We start from the raw sequence: 19,774 nt of genomic DNA on the forward strand, positions 1-19,774 counted from the left end.
ATGATTCTTTTATTTTTGGGCAAACTGACTTTTAAACTTTATTTTTGTTTCATTTTAGCCCTTGATTAATCAAATTAAATCATTTCAAAGTTCAATTAGGTCCTTGACTTTTCCTTTTTTAAAATTTTTGCCCCCATCTTCAAATTTCTTCATAATCATACTCTAACTATCAAACTTTGCAACCTTGTTCATATTGGTCCTCAAATATTTAATTTGTGTAGTCTTAATCAATTTTAATTTATCTTAACAAGATCTTAAATTATTTATCCATCTAATTTTTATCCTGTGAATTAAATGTTTGCCTGATTGTGATTTGATTTTTTTTTAAAAAATATTATTTAATTTTTTTTTGAATTTTTCTTAATATATTTTTGAAAAAAAAATCTTTTACATAAAAAATATTTTTTAAAAAAAACTTTGGTTGTAATAAATATTATTATATTAAAAAAATAGAATAGAGGACAATGGCATGTCATGTGATGTGGCCGTATTAAAAAAAATCCCAAAAGCTTCAACGAAGATAAATACTCATGAAAACATATATATATATATTCTTACAAACAAACAATTTATGCTGCCACCTTTTGTGTTCTAGAATTTTCATTGCATAATACAGACAAGAGAGCTCACGGGCATAACATAAGCAGTTCACGAGCCCCCTTCAATCATGGATCTTCCCTTTCAACAACTTCCATACCCGTGCACGAACATTTATAATGCTTGTCCACCACCATCCAATTTACACCACAAAAGCAAGTTCCTATTAAGCAATGATTGGACATTGCGATCCACACTCCGTTACTGCGTTTGGTTCCATTACACCATACACTAACTCCCATGTCTTCTTGAAATCGATATAAAATAAAGACGAAACACCAAAGTGAGCGCCACCAACCGCTTGATAGCCTTACCATCACCCCTGCTCTAAAAAAAATGAGAGCACAATTGTTCTTCGTCTTTATTCACTTAACCATCCTCGCTACCAACAGCATTTTAGTCACTTCCCAGTCATCTTCATTAGCAGAAACACCGCTAAAAAAGGTTGATAATGAGACCATTTACAAGGTCTCTAAGCAACTCTGCTGGGGTTGCTTAGGAGAGTCACTACAATTCTTGTTTGCACATAATTTAGTAAGGGCAGCCAAATGGGAGCTACCCTTGATGTGGGACTTTCAGCTTGAAAAATATGCAGGATGGTGGGCTGGCCTAAGAAAAGCAGACTGCAAACTGCAACATTCGTTTCCAGAATATGATTTCAAGCTAGGAGAAAATATTTATTGGGGGAGTGGCTCCACATGGACACCAACCGATGCAGTGAGTGCCTGGGCTGGTGAAGAGAAGTACTATAATTATGCACAAAACACATGTCAGGAGGGTCAAATGTGTGGACACTATACACAGATTGTGTGGAAGACTACGAGGAGAATTGGGTGTGCTCGTGTTGTCTGTGATGATGGGGACGTGTTTATGACTTGTAACTATGATCCTCCTGGTAATTATGTTGGTGAAAGGCCATATTAACGCATACCATAATAAATCTAGCAGGGTGCTCTGAGCCTGAAATTATTAGGATTGGATGATACATGATCAGTACTAGATTGCTTCCTAAATATTTTCGTGCTCAATATGTTTACCATACTTGTATATATGTACGGGTGAATTATTGTAGTATTCACGTGAATTTAAAATAAAATATCATGTGTAGTAATATAGGATCAATTTAAATACTATTCCTAAATTACAGTTCCTCTTGCACAACTTGGTATTTAGCTCACTGGTGCTCTTTTACTTTTGAAGGAGAGATGTCTGCGAGTTCCCATCATGCTCTAATTATTGGAGAATATGAGAAGCGTCTATGCAGAAAGTCTGGTCCAATGTTGATGAACTTATTTGATGAGGATAAATGCATAAATTAATATTTGAGTTTTTCAACATGAGGCTTGTTAAGCCTCTGCAATTACTGCCTTCTTGGCTTTTAGGAGGCAATCTCAATCAGGGGTATAAGAAATATATAAATAAATACATATTAATAATAATAATAATAATAATAAAGCATACATAATCATAACCAGTCCTAGAGATTAGTCATGAAGTTCCACCAAACACTTTTCTCGAGAGAAAAAAAGTGCATTGGTCGCACGTCGTTATATTCAGTAACAAGGTAAAATTTGGGCTATGCCCAGAAGGTTCATCTAATTTTGGGCAATCAATGAAAGCATTCTTGTTGCAACATGATGATGCTCGAGGGAACTTCATTGTATCTAGGCTTTTCTAACGGGGAACAACAAGACAAATGAGGGCATTACCTACGAAAACCTTCAGATGTTGAAGTCAAATTAGGATTTAGATAGATGTCATGTAAAAATAATGAGTAGAGAAAGAGATGGATATTTTTCTCTTTCTTGGGATCAGAAAATCCTTTATTTTCTTTTGCTTAAACATATAATATATTGCTGGAAAAATATTCTAGCTGCTCAAGGTAGTAATTTTATTTTTTCATATAGAGTTATAACTTGTAATAAATAACAAGAGAGAAGAGAGATAAAAAAAACTTGATAGATCTCAACTCTATCAAATTTGATGTAAGACTTGATTGGTTAGGCTCAATTGAGGATGTTACTTGGTTAGACCAAGAGCACTTTGTTTTATATTATTATTATCAATTGCCCTTTAAATTTTTTTTTTTTAATTATGTTGTTTAAAAATTACTTTACTAGAAAAACAAATGCAATGGGAAGAAACAAATAATAGATAATATATTTTAAAAACATACATGAAAGGTATGACTTAATGTAAGCATATGAATGCTATTGATATGTGATACTGGGTTGATTTATATTGTGACATTCAGACTCAACAATTTTGAGTGTAAAAACTTGTAGCTATATTAAAAATCTTTTAACACTTTTTACATGGTTGTGCATAAAACTACGTTGAAGAATCTTAATCCATTATAAAAATAGGAATCTTAGTTCATTTTTTACATGGTTGTATTAGAACCATTCCACCATTATCATGGTTGTTGGTAAAATTGCTACTTTAAATAACTGATTTATTTTCTCTTCTTCAACATCACATTTATCTTCTATTTAAATTATTTGTTGGTGAACCTTTAATGTGTAGAGAAAGAGACAAGAAACCTTACTCTTCCTTTTTCTTGATTTCGAGCTTGCTTTTAAATATATATGACTAGATAACAAGAACTTTTTATAGAAAGAACTCTAAAATTAGTACTTATGCGAATAGAAGTGAGAGAACTAATCATTCTCACCACGTTGGTAGGAGTAGAGGCACCAGATCTTTTCATGGGGGATATATGCCCTCCATACCCATACCTAGTTCATCTTAACCTTATAATCCACATAAAAACACTATAATTACTGGTGCTACTACTTAATTAACCTTAAATATAAAGGTATTACACCTTAAATATGAAGGTAGTATATGATGCTAGGACTTGACTTTTCTATGAAAAAATATGTAAAACATTAGAGGCAACAACTAAGAACTTTGAGATTATAATCTCTATATGCATGTTTAAGTTTGAATATATCTTTTTGTTGTTTGGTTTTATTAGAGATATATTTTTTTATAACTTGTTTGTGAGTTAGTTGTACCCAAATGAGTTTTTGATTGCAGTAATTTTTGACAAGTATTTGAGATTTAAAGGTTAAATTCCTTCTGTTGACTTGTTTAAATTTTACTATAGCTTGTCTAGTTCTTTTAAGGCTAAAAAAGATATAACATGGTTTTATACTTTTTCTAAGAGAAAATATAAAATGCTTTGAAATATATTTTTTAAGATAAATCACTATCAATAAAGAATTAGAGAAGTAATTAGTTTATAATATGTTATAATGGTTCTACATCCTCTAATAAAAATATATAGGGATGTTCTTCATTTTGGAAAGTGTTTGTCACATATAATGTTGCTTTTTCTTTAAACCTAAAAAAGAAAAATGTATTTAGAAATCTTACTAATAATTATCAATACTACATCGCATTTATAGATTTAAAATCAGTTGAGTCATAGGTTAATAATTTTTTAGGAAAAAAATTGATAAAAAACTAAATTGTCTATAATAAGATTTGAAAATCAACCCACTAAGAACAATATATATAAAAATATTTAAGTTTAATATTTATTATATATATATATATATAATTTATCATTATATCTACTAGATCAACCTACTAATAAAAAGGGCTAACTCATAATCACGTGATCAAGAGATTTGATCGAATCTAATAACTATAATTTGTTTACTTAATATCCCTTTCATCTATAATAGAGATCACTTTATTAGTATCTATAGTTGTTAAACATAACTCGACCAATAGGCTTATGTAGAAAACTCATGATCAAGCACCTAATCATGATCAGATTTAAATTAAATCAGTTAAAAGTTTGATTTATTTAGATCTAGTTAACTTAATCAAAACCCAATAGACTTGATTAAGCTAGTTTAACTTGGTTTAAATTTAACTAATTAACTATGAGATATTAAAAAAAATAAAATGTTTTCATTTTAATATTTTATAAAATTAAAAAGTAATCCAACCCAATGATTGGATTACTCGTATCATTCACCAAATCAAAACTTTCACCAAATCAAAACTCAGTTGTGAATGAGAATTATGTTGATACCATAAGTTAAAAGTCATAATATGATATAAATTGTATTAAATCACATATTTTACCGAGTATTTTTTATATCTGTCTGATAATACAATAATATAATGTATCATACTTTTCAAAAATAATTTTCAATTAAAATTACATTATAATAAAATTTTTTCTAGATTTTTTATTTTTTACATTAATATATCAAAATTATTAAAAAAATATCTTAAAAATATTAACCTTAAAAAAAAAGACAATTTGAAAAGTAGAATAACTTAAAGCGGGTGCATGGAAGTCTGGTGGTTGGTTCTCTTACTTAATGGGCGAGTTGATGTTTTAATAGTACGGTGGTTGGTGATCTTATTTAATAGGTGGGTTGATGTTAATTACTCTGTTAAATTCCTTTACATGATAGTACCTACAGGCTAGCACCTCTTTCATCTAAAGCTGCATTATTTATAATTGTTAAATAGAATTTACACACAATGAGAACTCTAATTATAATTTAAAGGTCTAAATTAAAAAGATTATGGATTTATCTTATATATAATCATCTCACATTTTCCACTTCTAATTTATAAAATAATTACCACTCACACATATATTCAACACAAATTAAAGGTACAAATGATGAAGGCGTGGGATCCAAAATATTGAAGATTAAGATTATAGTGAAGAAGAGCAGCTGGGACTCAAAGGACATGATGAAGAACAACGAAAGGCCGAAAGGCAAGAAGCCGCACGTTAATATTGAAAAAGATATAATTGCCACTAGCAAAAGCAGTAGTACTGCTTTAATCAACCCCCGTTTTTTTTTTTTCCTACTAATTATTTTTAATGTTATATTGAAATTTATTTTATAATTAATACATAAGATATATAATTTAGTTATCACATGAGATTGGATTTCCACACAAAAGAAAGAAAAAAAGAAAACAAAAGGAAAAACAAATACGCAAAAACTTCAAGAAACATTCAATAAGGCTTCTCTCCTATGTAATTCCCAGGAGGATCATAGTTGCAGGTCATGAAAACACCTCGTCCACCAAAACATTTCACTCTAGCACACCCAATTCTTCTTGTATTCCTCCACACAACTTGAGTATAATGTCCACATTCTTCGCCCTGGGCACAAGAATTAGACCTATAATCATAACTTTTACGCTCTGAGACCCACGCCACGGACGCCTGAGCTGGAGTCCAGTCACTGCCACTACCCCAAAAGATGTTCTCACCATAAGGTCCGTTAGAATGCTTTAACGCACAGTCAGAGCGCCTCTGGTTGGCATACCTCCGAGCGTAACGTTCCAATTTTGCATCCCACACCAATGGTCGGATCCTCAATGAGGCTCGGACAGCATTCTGAGGAGCCAAGAACTGGTTTGCCGTTCTAAGGTAGGGATTTGGTCGTTTTTTTGCGACGACAGCATGGGAGCTTGAAACGAGAAGGATAAAAATGGCGATGGAAGCATGCCAAGAATGCATTTGCAGAAAAAATAATTTAACCTTTCATTCGGGAATTTTAGGAGGGTCATTGTATTCTTAAATATTTATGAGGATTTGGTAGTAGTTAAATTAGAAGGGGTATTTAAGTCAACTAAGGGTGGCACCCATGTTCGATCATGATTGCCACATTTGTTTTTGTGGAGGACATAAGTTTTCATTCTACAATTTCATAATTTCGGGGGAGCCCCCCTGTTTCTCTTTCAAGTGCACCTCCACACCCCTTATTTTGACAAGAAACGACACAGAGAAACACTAGTTTAGGGTGGAAGGAAAGAGATCAAAAAAGAAAAGAAAGAGGAGTTTCTATTTAAATTTTATTTTCTAAAGTGTTTTTCAATTTTATAAACTGAAAAAAACATTAAATTCATGTTTTTTAAAATGTTTTTCAATTTTATAAACTGAAAAAAAACATTAAATTCATGTTTTTTTAATGATTTTAATACATTAAAAATATACAATATTATTTTAATATATTTTCAATTAAAAAACACCGCCCTATATTACCAAACAATTCTGGATATTAAATTTGCGTATCTGTAAATTGAAATCTTATCGTTGAAGACAATATATCTATGGGCTCGATTCGGTATTGTCAAAAAAATTAAGTATAACCATCTAGGTGGTGGTCAAGTGGTAAAGACTTGGAAATAAGGGGTTTGTTCTCTATGTGGTCTCAGGTTCGAGTCATTGGTTGCTCATATGATGGCCACTGGAGGCTTGCATGGTCTTTAACTTCAGGGCCCGTGGGATTAGTGGTGGGGCGCGCAAGCTGGCCCGGACACCCACATTAATCTAAAAAAAAGAAAATTAAGTATTAATCATCTATCTTAGATTGTAACTAATTATGCTTTAGAAATACAACAATATCAAATAAATATATTATTTAACTAATCTTTCTGGGCAAACATATTTTTAATTTTTTTTCTTAAATATATTATTTAACTAATCTTTCTGGCAAACATATTTTTTATTTTTTTTATTTTTATATTATATAAATAGAAAAGGTATAATATTCGTTATCAAATGCAGCTAATCCAGCTAAATAAACAAGTATATACTCCGGATTTTATCTAATGTACAGATTATAAGACAGACTTGTTCAAGTGAGAGCTGTCATATTCTAGGGTCTTAATTAAACATATCCAGCTTCGCTGAAGCCCAATAAGAACACAAAACGTTACATGTAATTGTAATATAATGAGGGGTTGTACTAGAACATGAAGGTACCTACCTGGTCACAATGTTTTGGTGGTTACACTCTACAAACAATTTTCAATGCTGGGAAAGATTTTATTGTATAATTAACGCTGAGAAACTGGAAATACTCTAGCATCTTTGCTCTACCGAAAAGGAAGAAGACAATGACATGATTGGGAAGACTTTTGATGAGCTAGCGTTATGATGTGGTCATCACTTTTGTTGGCCAAAGATGCCCCTTGTTCTTCACAAATGTCAATGACAGGAGTTGTCGTGGAAATATTTATATGCTCAAATCCTCAATACTGCCCCAATCAACGGAGAGATTGAAGCACTTAAATCAACGAATAGGTTTCGACTGATTTCGAGCATTCCGATTCATTTTTATTTAATTTTTCTCTTGGCTGTTGTTCAAAAGAATATATATATTAATTATTTTTGTGTTGTTTAAATGTATTATTGGTTGAAAAGTATCTATGATTTTCTTAACAAATCCAACCAGACTCCTGACTTTTCAATTTTTTATTTATTTACTTTGGCCGTCGAATTATAAGGTCAAGACAATGCATCGCCCTCGGTAGATTTCTCTGAGGCTTCTGTCAATTAATCCTCGTCAAGTAGCACGTCATGTGTACGTGTGTGACCGCCCACCCCCTCCCAATTTTCATTGACGGAAGCCTGAGGACGGAGGACCCGACCCGAGATGGTGTTTTACTTTGACATGATAGTTCGAGGGGAGGTTATGGATGTAGTTGGATTGGGTCAAAAGTTCAAAGGCTCTCTCGAACAAGTAGCTTTGCTCCTAATATCTTTATAATTTGAGTTTATTTATTCCAACTTCTCACTACTGCAATACTTAATATTCTTGTTGTCTTTTTTTCTTAGTTCAAAACCCAGAAAATATCTGATGCTCCAGATATAAGAAGGTTAACTTTCTAAAGAGAAGCATTACTTCAGCAGTGGTTGGGCTTTCCTTGCTGCCTTGAATGCAAAGATCATCATCTTGAAAATGACTTTATATCACGTGAGATTCTTTGCTGAGATTTCATTTCTGGCTTGAGATGGCTTTGCTTTCATGTACCAATTTTAATAGCAAACTGTCAGCACTCAGGTTACTCAATTGCAAACTATGAACAAATCACTCCATCATAAATTAGATTATGGGTAGGTTACCCATCATGAATTACAGACAAGTCACTTAATCACGGATTAGGAGTAGATAATAAGCAAGTCACTTGATCATAAATCACATACAGGTTATTCAATTACTAACTATACATTAAAAAAATTTAAATATTTTTCACATAACAAGTAGATCACTTAAATAATAACATTATTTAAAGAGAAAACCCTTGATTTTTAAAATAATTAAGTTTTAAAATATCTACAAGAATAACCATCTCTTGGTTTGTTAATATCACAACTTCCCAATGGATTTTTCTTCCAACCATGTAACGTTTTCATATTTTTTTTCTTTATAAATTTAATTTTTAAAGTTCCTTACCAGACTTTATATCATAAATATTGTAAAAAAAAAAATATCTATCATAACCCAACCTAAAATTATTTTATGTAAAAAATATTTTTCTAAAGTATTCTAAAATCTAAAAATTATTTCTAGACTTTTTTACACCTTCATCTTTGCATCAATTAAGATCATAGATCCCTAGAATAATAGCTATAATGTTCCTATCCAATTCATAAAAAAATCATAACAAACTCACACCCTAACTGAAATTCCTAGATGGTATGAATCATTATCTTGATAATTATAGAACATGGCAAGCTTTCTTCCTTAAATGTAATAAATTATTTAATTTCTTCTTTAATATAAAAAACTGTGATTTTACCACCTCACAAATCCTTAAACCTTCTTATTTTTCCTATAAAAATCCTACAAAACCCTAACCCAAACAATTCAGAGAGGGGGGTGAACAAAAAAAATACACTACCATAAACATCAACACTTAATCTAAAAATTACACTATCATTTCTTCAAACCCTAGAAGTCATCCCTCCATTATTTATACATTATTTCTTAGCCTTGAAAAATTCATCTCTTTATATCTCTCATGCATGTTAAACATTAACAGTAAAAACCCCCCATTATACAAACACCAAAAAATCATCTTCATCATATTTTAAACTCAAGGCAATCAAAATTTCTAAGTTCCAAATCATCCAAAAAAATTACTTTTAAAGACTGAGGATTTGGCTATTAGAGGAGGAGACATAACAAGTTACAGTTAATATTATAGGCATATTTTTATTATCCATCTTTAATTTATATTTTTTATTGCATATTTGTTTTTGAGGCCTTGTTTATTTAATGGAAAGTAGTTTTTTAGAAATCACTTTTCAAATTTTTCTGTGTTTGTTTGCCATTACAAAAAATAGTTGATATAAAACACTTTCTAATCAAAGAGAAATTTAACTTGATTTCTAGAAAAGTGTTTTTCTTTTTATTTTGAATGGAAAATACATTTTAAAAATTGTAAAAAATTTAGAAATGTTATATTATTTGTTGATCATATCAAATTTGATTTTCAGACTTTCGATTGCTATATATTTTGTCAAAAAAAATTTATCCCTTAGAATTTAATTTGATTTGATTTTTATATTCACTTTGGTCTTTATTTTTATGATTTTTATTTGATTTTCTTTTATCACTTTTTTAATTGAAATTTTTTATTTATTAACTTTAGTCCTTCTTCTTTTGATTGTTACTTATTTATTTAAAATAATTTATGACATTCTAATTATTATTATTTTAATTTCATCATCTATTAATTTTTTTTATCTATTAGATTTGATCTCCATTATTTTGATTGTTATTTATTTTATTTGAGATAATTTATGAAATTAGATTCTTCTCCAATTCCATTTTCATTCAACCTTTTAATTTGCAAGATTTATTCCTCATTATTTTAATAAACTTGCAAAAAATAAAATATTAATAAGTTATTTTTCATGTTATTTTCTATGACATAATCATATATTGAAAAATATTTTCCAACTTATTTTTCATGACATTACCAAATATCAAAAAATAATTCACTTTATAAGAATTCACTTTCCAATAAAACCACTTTTCAAAAAGAAATTACTTTCTAGTAAACAGACAGAGCCTCGATCTTAAGTTTAAATCTGCATATCATGATATGAATATTGATATTTTTTTTTAACTAATGTGCTTGAATAAAAAACAATTTGTGTAAGATATAAGTTCATGTTTCCTTAATTGTTGTAAGATATCAAAATTATGTTTCCAAACCTTGTGACATATCAAATTAAGAATCTCATACTCCTACTTCTGTTTTCTTCATACAAATCTAAATTTGGAGTTTTCTTTTTATGCAAAGAATGATGATCATAGATTATTTGAGTTGATCTTGCTATTATTGTAGTTTATATTTTTTTTTATGAGAAATTCTTTTAAAGGTAAGTATTGTGAATTAAAGTTGATCTTACTATTATTGTAGTTTATGTTGTTTTCTTTTATGAGAAAGCCTTTTAAAGGTAAGTATTGTGAATTAGTTGGACGTATAAATTTTATTCTTGTTATTTGTTCACGGATTATTATTTTGGTTCTTAATATCACACCTTGGTGGATGTCGATCAAGACCTCTTATGATCGATGTGAGGAAATATGTATCGTGAGAAATTAGAAGTGGCCACATAATAATTAAAAGGAACTAGTAATCCTAAAATATACAATGGTTCTAGAAATTCAGATAAATAGTTATTTATGTTTAAGGAAAAAAAATGTCATCATTTCAACATCTTTTTTTATGAAAATTTATCTTTGCTACGAGTTTTATCTTAAATTTATTTTTTTGATTGCTTTTAATTATTAATTTTTTAGCTAATCATTTTTTTTTACTCAATTTCAAATCATTTTATAAAAAATTTGATGTCAATCCATAAAAATAGAAAATTTGTTGATTTGGTTATTTGTAATGATGAAATCTTCATATTGATCTTTTTTAAACGAAGATTTGTTATTCATAGGAAAAACTTTGATTTCAATTCTAAACAAAGAGACTTATCAAAAAATAATAAATTAAAGTTTTATTTTTTATTTTTCTCCAATGTTATTTCTAAGGTTCCATTTGCTTCAAACATTGGAAGTACATAAAAATAAAATTTTTATAAAGAGAAACTAGAGTTAGGTTTTGAGTTTATTGAATGTGTTAGTGTGATGAGTGTTTTGATTTGGCCAAGTTAATCAACTTGTTATTAAGTCTAAATATGCTTGCAATGTTTTTTTTTTTAAAGATAATACAAGAATATTTTTATTCTGATGCTATCATAAAATACAATTTTTTTTTAGATTTTTATGTTAAAAAAGTACTTTTATTAGATGTAAAAAAATGTGAGAAACTGAAAATAGTCTTTGCAAAAATAAAATAAAATTACAAGGATAAAAATATGCAAAAATAGCTTTTAAGAATGACTTGGCCGCGATGCTCAGTATATACCAACATAAATTTGATGTTTTTATTATATGTATTTTTATCTTTTTTTTTCCTTGAACATTTATATACTTAACCCAAACCCACTAAACCCATGGATACAACCCAAAGAATTTAGCCCAAATTAATGAATCTATAGCTAACATTCATCAAAGACAATCCAAGCTCACGGACCGTTCTAAATAAATCTAAGCACTTTAAAGCCAGCCCAAACTTCCCTTTTAAACAACAAATACAAGACTTGTGTCTTTGACCCATGAATTAAAAAAAAAAAACCAACACATTCTGAGATTGTGAAGATTAAACCACATTCTTTAGCTGGGAACACAAAGATAAAGAGAAAAGGAAGAGGAGCAGATCTTTTTTTCTTTTTAGCAGTCATGGCAAATATGGATTAACAACAAGAAGCATGGCTGTCAAAGTGATTTCTCATGATGCTAAGACCCAACAAAGACTGGTGGTCAATCGAAATCCTGCAAGTATATCATGTTTCCAGCGTATTCAGACAAGGATCGGACAAAGACGTGTAGGAATTCATTCCAAAAGACAGGCATTAATTAAAACCAGGCCAAAAACATATAAATCGACGGGCAGAAAATATAAAAACAAAGCAGTTACCTTTAGTTTTGTTATGGAAGCAAACCAAGAACAACAGTAAAATCCTCCTTGAATGATCTGGAGAATACCTTCGTTGGCTGCAAGCTGTACCAAGAAATTCAACTGACAAATCACCAACTGCTTCCCCGTGTCTCCATGCCTTCTGTTTTTATTTTTGTCTTTTTTTACGAAGGTGGCCTTTTATAAGAGAGAATTTCATCTCCAGTCTTCCTCTATAATCACTACCAATCTTTTATGATTTAAGATGAACATTTTGAAAGTTTTTCAATTAAAAGGATATTTATTTTTTGAAGGTTTTATATATAATTTAGTCAATGTATAAATAAATTAGTGCTATAAGATTGAAAAATTGTATGATATTTATTGTATAATTATCAATATTTATAACATTAAAAGAAATATAAACAGTATAAAAAGATAAAATACAATTTTGATTTAAATACTATATTAGTCATAAATCCAATTGTCCCATAACATCATATAATTAAGAACTACACAGCATAAAAAAAAAACTTAGATAACATGACAAGATTCAAACATGGTAAAATATAGATAACTGTAAATAATGTATTTATATGTTGGATCTTACATGATATAAAGCATCCTATTTCAGTTCATAAGACAAAACGCACCTCTTCATGGTTAAATTATTAAATAAAATATCTTATTAGGTAAAAAGGTTGTTGAACTTAATTTGATGAGCAGAAAATTTCAGGCGAGGCCATTTCAAGCCGCTAAATACTCTATGCCAAGCTGTTTCTGTCCTCGTCCATCCACCTTTCACTTGTTTGTTGCAAACTCTTAGGCGCGCACGTTAAGAAATCCCCCCAAAAGATAGTCACACACACACACACACACACACACACACACACACACACACAATCAACCTTCCCCTTCATTCTGCCATCATCCTCTAGATCTTCATTAATTTCTCCTCTGTAACAACCACTCCATCAAATGTTCACCAATATCTGAAGCACATCGTGCATGAAAACAGAGGACATTAGAACACCAAGCTAAATCACCATGTCAGAAGCAAAAAAAGACTTGAAACACATTGCGGTGCTTGCATTCCCGTTTGCCACCCATGCTGCTCCACTCTTTTCCCTCATTAGGAGGCTATCCACGATGGCTCCGCAAGCGAAGTTTTCATTCTTTAGCACAAAAGAATCCAATAACAAAATTTTCTCAAATCAAGGGAGGATGGAAAGCATAAAACCCTACAATGTAAACGATGGTTTACCTGAGGATTACATGATTTCATTTGCAAATCCCCATGAGCCGGTTGAGTACTTTTTGAAGGCGGTCCCCGGGAATTTTAAGCAAGCCATGGAGGTGGCCGTGCAAGTTATTGGGAGGGAAATTACTTGCATCATCAGTGATGCGTTCTTTTGGTTTGGGGCGGACATTGCACGCGAATTACACGTACCATGGGTGCCACTTTGGACTGCTGGACCTCGTCCCCTCCTTTTGCATCTTGAAACCGATCTAGTCCGCCAGAAAATGGGAGGCGATGGTAAGGTTTTTGATGGTATGATCATAAAGTATGTGTTCGAATTTGCATGATTTCAAGCCTTCTTTCTTATTTTAAAGGTTTATATTCATTCATATAGTCGTTATGCATTCAATTGCCATCCACATGGATATCACATCGATCAAAGTAAAAATAAATCAATCGTGAAAAGAAATAAAGGGCATAATTTTGATTTTCAGGAAAAGAATCCGGCCCCATATTAGGGTTTGGATCCGCATAAAGAAAAAGTGCATACACAAAATTTGTTGGCACTGATCCAATAAGATATCTTGAAGTTCTCTTCTCCACTAATTTTGAGACAGAAATAACATTATTTGCAGAATAAATTATAGTTGTTTTTCGGGTCAATTTTACATTAAAGATGGTATGAATGGCTTGGTAAGTGGAACATGCTTACTAATAAGTTTACTTTGAAATAACAAATTATCAATAAATTCTGTTATAATCTTTTAAGATCAATAAATTTATTTATTTTTTTAAAAATCATGTTTAATTGTGTTGTCTGTATTGCCCTCTTCATATATTCTAAGAGAGTATCATTGAAATGGTTTGAATATATTTTCTTCACTTTTAGTTTTTGTAAAATACTTTTCAATTTTTTTTTCTCTTGTAAGAGAATTTATAATTGTAATATACGTTTTCTTATGCTACCATTATAGTCAATCATGATTAAATTCAAATAAAATCATTGCTACAAATTAATTATGATGTGAGGATCCCTTTCCATTATAAAAAAAAAGAAAAAAAGAAAAAAGCCATGGATGAGCTAAGTTGAAATTTCTTTGTATTGTAATTTTGTTGAAAATGGGTTTTGTAATAACTCACAGCTTATTAATGTGCATAAATACTAACATTTTAACACATGTTTGGAATTTTTTGAATTAAATTTAATTAAGAAATTTTAATGAAATTTCATGTTTGAAATCTTTTTAAGTGTTAAGAATTGATTTTAAATAGAATTCTATCTCTAAAAATACTATAAGAATAAATCAGAGATCAACCATTCTAATTTACCATTAAAAAAATTGATATTAAAACTAATTTTTTTTTAAATGCTCTATTAGTTGTTTTAAAAAAAAGATGAATATAATAAGAGTAATATAAGAAATAAAATGAATTGAATTTTATGTTATTGTGAATTCAATTTATTTATCAAACACTATAATTAAATTTAATTTAAGTCGAGAATTATTCCAAATAAATTGTAAAGAAAGTCGATTCATTAATGAACACACTAAATTAAGGGTAAGAAATTAGAACCTAGACGTGGGCCTAAATTGTAAAGAAAGTTGATTTATTAATTAATGAACACAATAAACTTAGGGTAAGAAATTAGAACCTAGACTTGGGCCTTGCTAAAACTAGGCATGGCCTTAGCCACTTAAGTGAAGGATATTTGAACAAAACATGTAGCCGTCTTAAAGGCCTGAAACGCCAGTATATAATGGTAATGATTTTAGATCAAGGGGATACTCCTCTGTAGCATTTGATATGAGACTGTAAGGTTAAGCATGAAGGATTACTTTTTCCATGGCCGACAAGTGAATTCAAGAGCGTTTCAAAGATGCAAAATCTCTGCAGTGAATAATGTGACCCTTTTATTTCGTTATTAATTTTTATGATCCAATTTAGCTCAAATACATGAGTGAAAATGGCCTCAACCATAGAACTGTAAGTTTAAATGAAATGTTTTTCTTTCATTCTCTGCTTAGCTTACTTTCTACGTCCTTCTTGCTAATCTGTTAACTATTTAATTTCATGTTTCATTTTTGAAGGAGTACCGGAAGATAGAACCATGGACTTTCTTCCAGGTTTTTCTGAAATACGAGCTGCTGACATACCTAAAGAACTGCTCTGTGAAGACGCAAACACAGGAATCCGAGCAATGTTGTATAAAATGGGAAAAATGTTACCACGAGCAGCTGCTGGTGTATTAAGCTCGTGGGAGAAATTAGACCCTGATGTGGTGAATCAGCTGCAGTCAAGACTTCATAATTTTCTCGAAGTTGGTCCCTTAGTGTTGACATCTCCAGATCCTGTTATGTCTGATCCACAATATTGCCTAGAGTGGCTGGACAAGCAGAAACGAGGCTCAGTCTTGTACGTTTGTTTTGGAAGTATGATAATGCTACCACCTCATGAATTAGCAGAGTTAGCAGAAGCACTAGAGGAATGCGATTCGCCATTTCTTTGGTCATTTAGAGGCAATCCTGAGGCAAAATTGCCTGAAGGGTTCTTAGAAAGGACTAAGGAGAAGGGAAAAGTAGTCTCACGGACTCCACAGTTAAAAGTCTTGCAACACAATGCAACTGGGGTGTTTCTTACACATGCTGGATGGAATTCGATTTCAGAGAGTATTGTTGGATGCGTGCCCATGATTTGTAGGCCTTTCTTCGGGGATCAAGCCTTGAACACAAGGACTGTCGAGGCTATATGGGAAATTGGTGTTGGCATTGAAGGAGGGACGATAACTAAAGATGGAGTAACCAAAGCTATAAAAATTATTTTGTCAACCGAAGAAGGAGAAAAAATGCGGAAGAACGTTGAACACCTCCAAGATCTTGCTTTGGATGCAGTGTCAAATGGCAGCTCTTCGAAAAACTTCGAAGCACTGCTAGAGGTTGTCACCAAGTAATGTGAGACGAAAATTCCAAGAAATTGTTTTTCCGAGGGTGATACCATGAAGTATAAAATCATTTGTTTTTCGAATTTACGATTTACTGGTAATTTGGATTTTGAAGTTTATGTTATGGAAGCCCTCTCTTTGTAATCAAAACCAAAATCTGGCAGCAATTTTTAGCTTATTACATGGGCGATTGACGATCGCTGCAAAGTTTCTATCCTGACACGTATCTAATGTACTCAATCAGCTCTTTTTATTTTTTTTTTAATAAAAATCGAAATTTATTGACTACCAGAAGCAGTCATTAAGATGGTGGCTGGAAACTGCCATCAAGCAAAACAAATTACATGCAGTTTATGAGCTCATAATCTCGGCTTAAAGCCTCTTATTTTTTCCGGACTCATCTGCAACTTCATTCGACTCTAAATTCATGTCTAAAAGTTCCCAATGGGCTGATAAAGTAAAGAGAATGCGACTCCATGCTCTTAAATGTGAATTTGAAGCATTGAGAATGAAAAACTTCGAGTCAATTTTGTATTATTATTCGAGGGTGTTGGTTATTGTGAAGCAAATAAAGACTTATATAGAAAAGATAAAAGACATTTGTATAATTGAAAAGATCCTTCACTTTTTTATTTTAAAATTTGATCATGTAGTTTGTGTAGTTTATGTCATTGAGTCTCAAGATCTAAACTCAGTGATAATTAAGTAATTGGTAAGATACAATTCTAAGATGATAAATTCTAAAGAAAAAAAATGAATAATCTCAAAAAATCTTCAAAGCCAATGCTTTCTTAAAAGATAATGTTGAAGAAAAGAGACAACAAGGACGAAGAAAAAAAAAACATGATTGTGATCAATGAGGAAAAGAAAGAGATAATCATGATAATTAATGATGGTTAAAGAAGCTACTAATCAACTTGAGGTAATGAGAGATCAAAAGAAAGAGGAAAACTAAAGCCATTATCATATAACAAATGAGAGAAAAGGTATGATAAGTCTACTGCTAAAATGTTATAATTGTCATAAATTTAGCCATAATCAACACTGCTAACGATATTAAAGAAAAAACAAATATCATTGATGAAAAGTAAAAAGTAAATGAACCAACTTTGTTGCTAGCATACAAGGATGAAGAGAAATTAAGGTAATAAAAGCATATGACACCTTGATAATAGAGCGAATAAGCATACGATAATAAAATCTTAGGTCTATTTTTTAAAGCAAAAGTAAAAAATATTTGTTTCATTTAAGAGTTTAAAGCACAAGTAAAAGTAAAAATAATACAACGAAGAGTAACTATGTAATGAAATCTTTGAGATATGATAAAAGAGACAATTTTAAATCTAAAGAAATAAATAGTTTTTATAAATGACAAGAAATTTGTCATCCTCTAACAGTTCCTAGGTCTCCAAAGTAAAATAATAGCAAAGAGAAAAAAATGGAACTATTATGAATATAGCTAGGTATGTGTTAAAGATTAAATGATATTAATTATATAGTTTCTTTGTCCAACTATTATCTAACAAAGAATATCAAAGATTAAACTCTTTAAAAAGCTTGAAGTGGAAAAAAGCCTAGTGTCAATCATTTATGAATTTTTTTGAAGCATTTCATATGTTGATATACCTAAGCAAGAAAGGTCATAACCAAAATATATATAGCAAAGCAAATATAATTCTAAAAATATTATATGGTTAAGACACAAGAATTGCTTAGGTGTCAATGCATTTAACTCTTAACTAATAATATTTTTCATCTAGTAATAAATTAAAACATATATTGGTCCTTCAAGTTGAAAAAAAATCATGAGAAAAAGTTACTACTAAAAATTTTAAATCACAATTTCTTAGCCTAGTTTTATTATAAATTATTTTCACTTAAACTTATGAAAAATTCATATCATATGCTTTAGTTTAAAATGCATATTAAATACTTTTAGGTAAGATATAATAGTAAAACAATAAAAAAATAATTTCTTATACTTAATCAATCTACATCAAGATATTTCCAATGGTCTAAAAGTTTGTGATAGTATAAAAATTGAATTATGTATTATTTAAATTCTTATTATTTTCTAATTAAATATTTGTTTAGCAAAAAATAATACTTTTAATATTCTATAATTTAGTTCATATTGTGATTTTTTATTATAGCTCATAAATTTATAATTTACGACACATACTAACATTTAATATCCTCGTAAAAAGAAAACACTTAGCAAAAAATATCTGATTATTTATAGAATTTTTATTATTCTTCATTTAATGACTTATAATAAATATTATAAGTTTGCAATTGATTTTTTTTATAAAAAACTAACCAACACTTTTTTTTACCCAAACTAAATCTTGTTGTAAGAAAAAACAAAAATCTTAAACATTGCTAGGATTTCCTAAATCTTAATTTAATATCTAAATATCCTAAACAAAAATTTTAAACTCGTATCTTGTTGTCAGCAAAATAAAAAATCTTAAATCCTAGCCATCACCTTCCTTTCCCTTCCATTTGATCCCTACCAGCCACATCTCCAACCGTAAACCCAAAATCTCACCAAATCCGCAATCTAATTGAACTCTATAGAGCAATTATTTTTTAGCATTGTCGCACGTGTGCGGCGTCGCGACAATCATCCACCATCCATGCTAACGATGGGATGTGGTGTATTTTTAGCAAGATATGAAGAGACAAGGAATTCTTGTCTCTTATCAGTGAAAACATTGAATGGGAGTCGCCACCTAGTATTCTGGTAACTAGGAACCCTAACTAGTCTTTAGAGATCGGGAACGGAGACTGGTTGCGTAAAGGGAAGGTATTAGCACCCCGACTACGCCCTACCTAAGGTAGGCTGCATTGTTTTGTCTGATAAAATATGAAATCATGTTGTGGTATCTAATTATATGTGTATCTAAAAACCAAAGAAAATTTTAAAATCAAGAATACGTGTTACGTATAACCTCATAATCCCTGATACTAAACAAAACAAAAAAATTTCTTGTTGTTTTTGATATTTTGACTAATGTTCTCTTGACTTTAATAAACTGGTTATTAAAGTCAAAATGCATGCTAAAATATTGTTTTTGATGTATGAAAAATACAATATGATTTTTTCTTTTATTTTTTTTATTTTTTGTAGCTTTGAGACACTTGGCCGTATGCACAAAAACATTTTTTTTTTAATTTTTTTTTAGTTGGTA

General features: G+C 30.3%; 3 protein-coding genes across 3 annotated transcripts; 2 read left to right on the plus strand and 1 right to left on the minus strand.

Moving 5' to 3' along the window:
- Positions 1–810: 810 nt before the first annotated feature.
- LOC105121285 (CAP (Cysteine-rich secretory proteins, Antigen 5, and Pathogenesis-related 1 protein) superfamily protein) lies at positions 811–1,758 on the plus strand. The gene has a single exon (XM_011019870.1). The coding sequence runs from the start codon at positions 934–936 to the stop codon at positions 1,519–1,521; it is 588 nt and encodes a 195-aa protein (XP_011018172.1). The 5' UTR covers positions 811–933; the 3' UTR covers positions 1,522–1,758.
- A 3,594-nt stretch (positions 1,759–5,352) lies between these two features.
- On the minus strand, positions 5,353–6,171 carry LOC105121286 (pathogenesis-related protein PR-1-like). Its single transcript, XM_011019871.1, has one exon. The coding sequence runs from the start codon at positions 6,107–6,109 to the stop codon at positions 5,600–5,602; it is 510 nt and encodes a 169-aa protein (XP_011018173.1). The 5' UTR covers positions 6,110–6,171; the 3' UTR covers positions 5,353–5,599.
- A 7,146-nt stretch (positions 6,172–13,317) lies between these two features.
- Positions 13,318–16,663, plus strand: LOC105121287 (flavonoid 3-O-glucosyltransferase-like). The gene is made up of 2 exons (XM_011019872.1): positions 13,318–13,936; positions 15,730–16,663. The coding sequence occupies exons 1-2, from the start codon at positions 13,447–13,449 to the stop codon at positions 16,587–16,589; spliced, it is 1,350 nt and encodes a 449-aa protein (XP_011018174.1). The 5' UTR covers positions 13,318–13,446; the 3' UTR covers positions 16,590–16,663.
- The last annotated feature ends 3,111 nt before the right edge of the window (positions 16,664–19,774 follow it).

The sequence above is a fragment of the Populus euphratica genome, unplaced genomic scaffold, assembly GCF_000495115.2.
Source record: "Populus euphratica unplaced genomic scaffold, PopEup_1.0 scaffold31.1, whole genome shotgun sequence".
Taxonomy (NCBI): Eukaryota; Viridiplantae; Streptophyta; class Magnoliopsida; order Malpighiales; family Salicaceae; genus Populus; species Populus euphratica.

Coding starts and splice junctions, on each gene's coding strand:
- LOC105121286 (XM_011019871.1), bottom strand. CDS start 6,109: ATGCATTCTTGGCATGCTTCCATCGCCATTTTTATCCTTCTCGTTTCA.
- LOC105121285 (XM_011019870.1), top strand. CDS start 934: ATGAGAGCACAATTGTTCTTCGTCTTTATTCACTTAACCATCCTCGCT.
- LOC105121287 (XM_011019872.1), top strand. CDS start 13,447: ATGTCAGAAGCAAAAAAAGACTTGAAACACATTGCGGTGCTTGCATTC. Junction 13,937..15,729: donor CCAGAAAATGGGAGGCGATG/GTAAGGTTTTTG, acceptor TCATTTTTGAAG/GAGTACCGGAAGATAGAACC.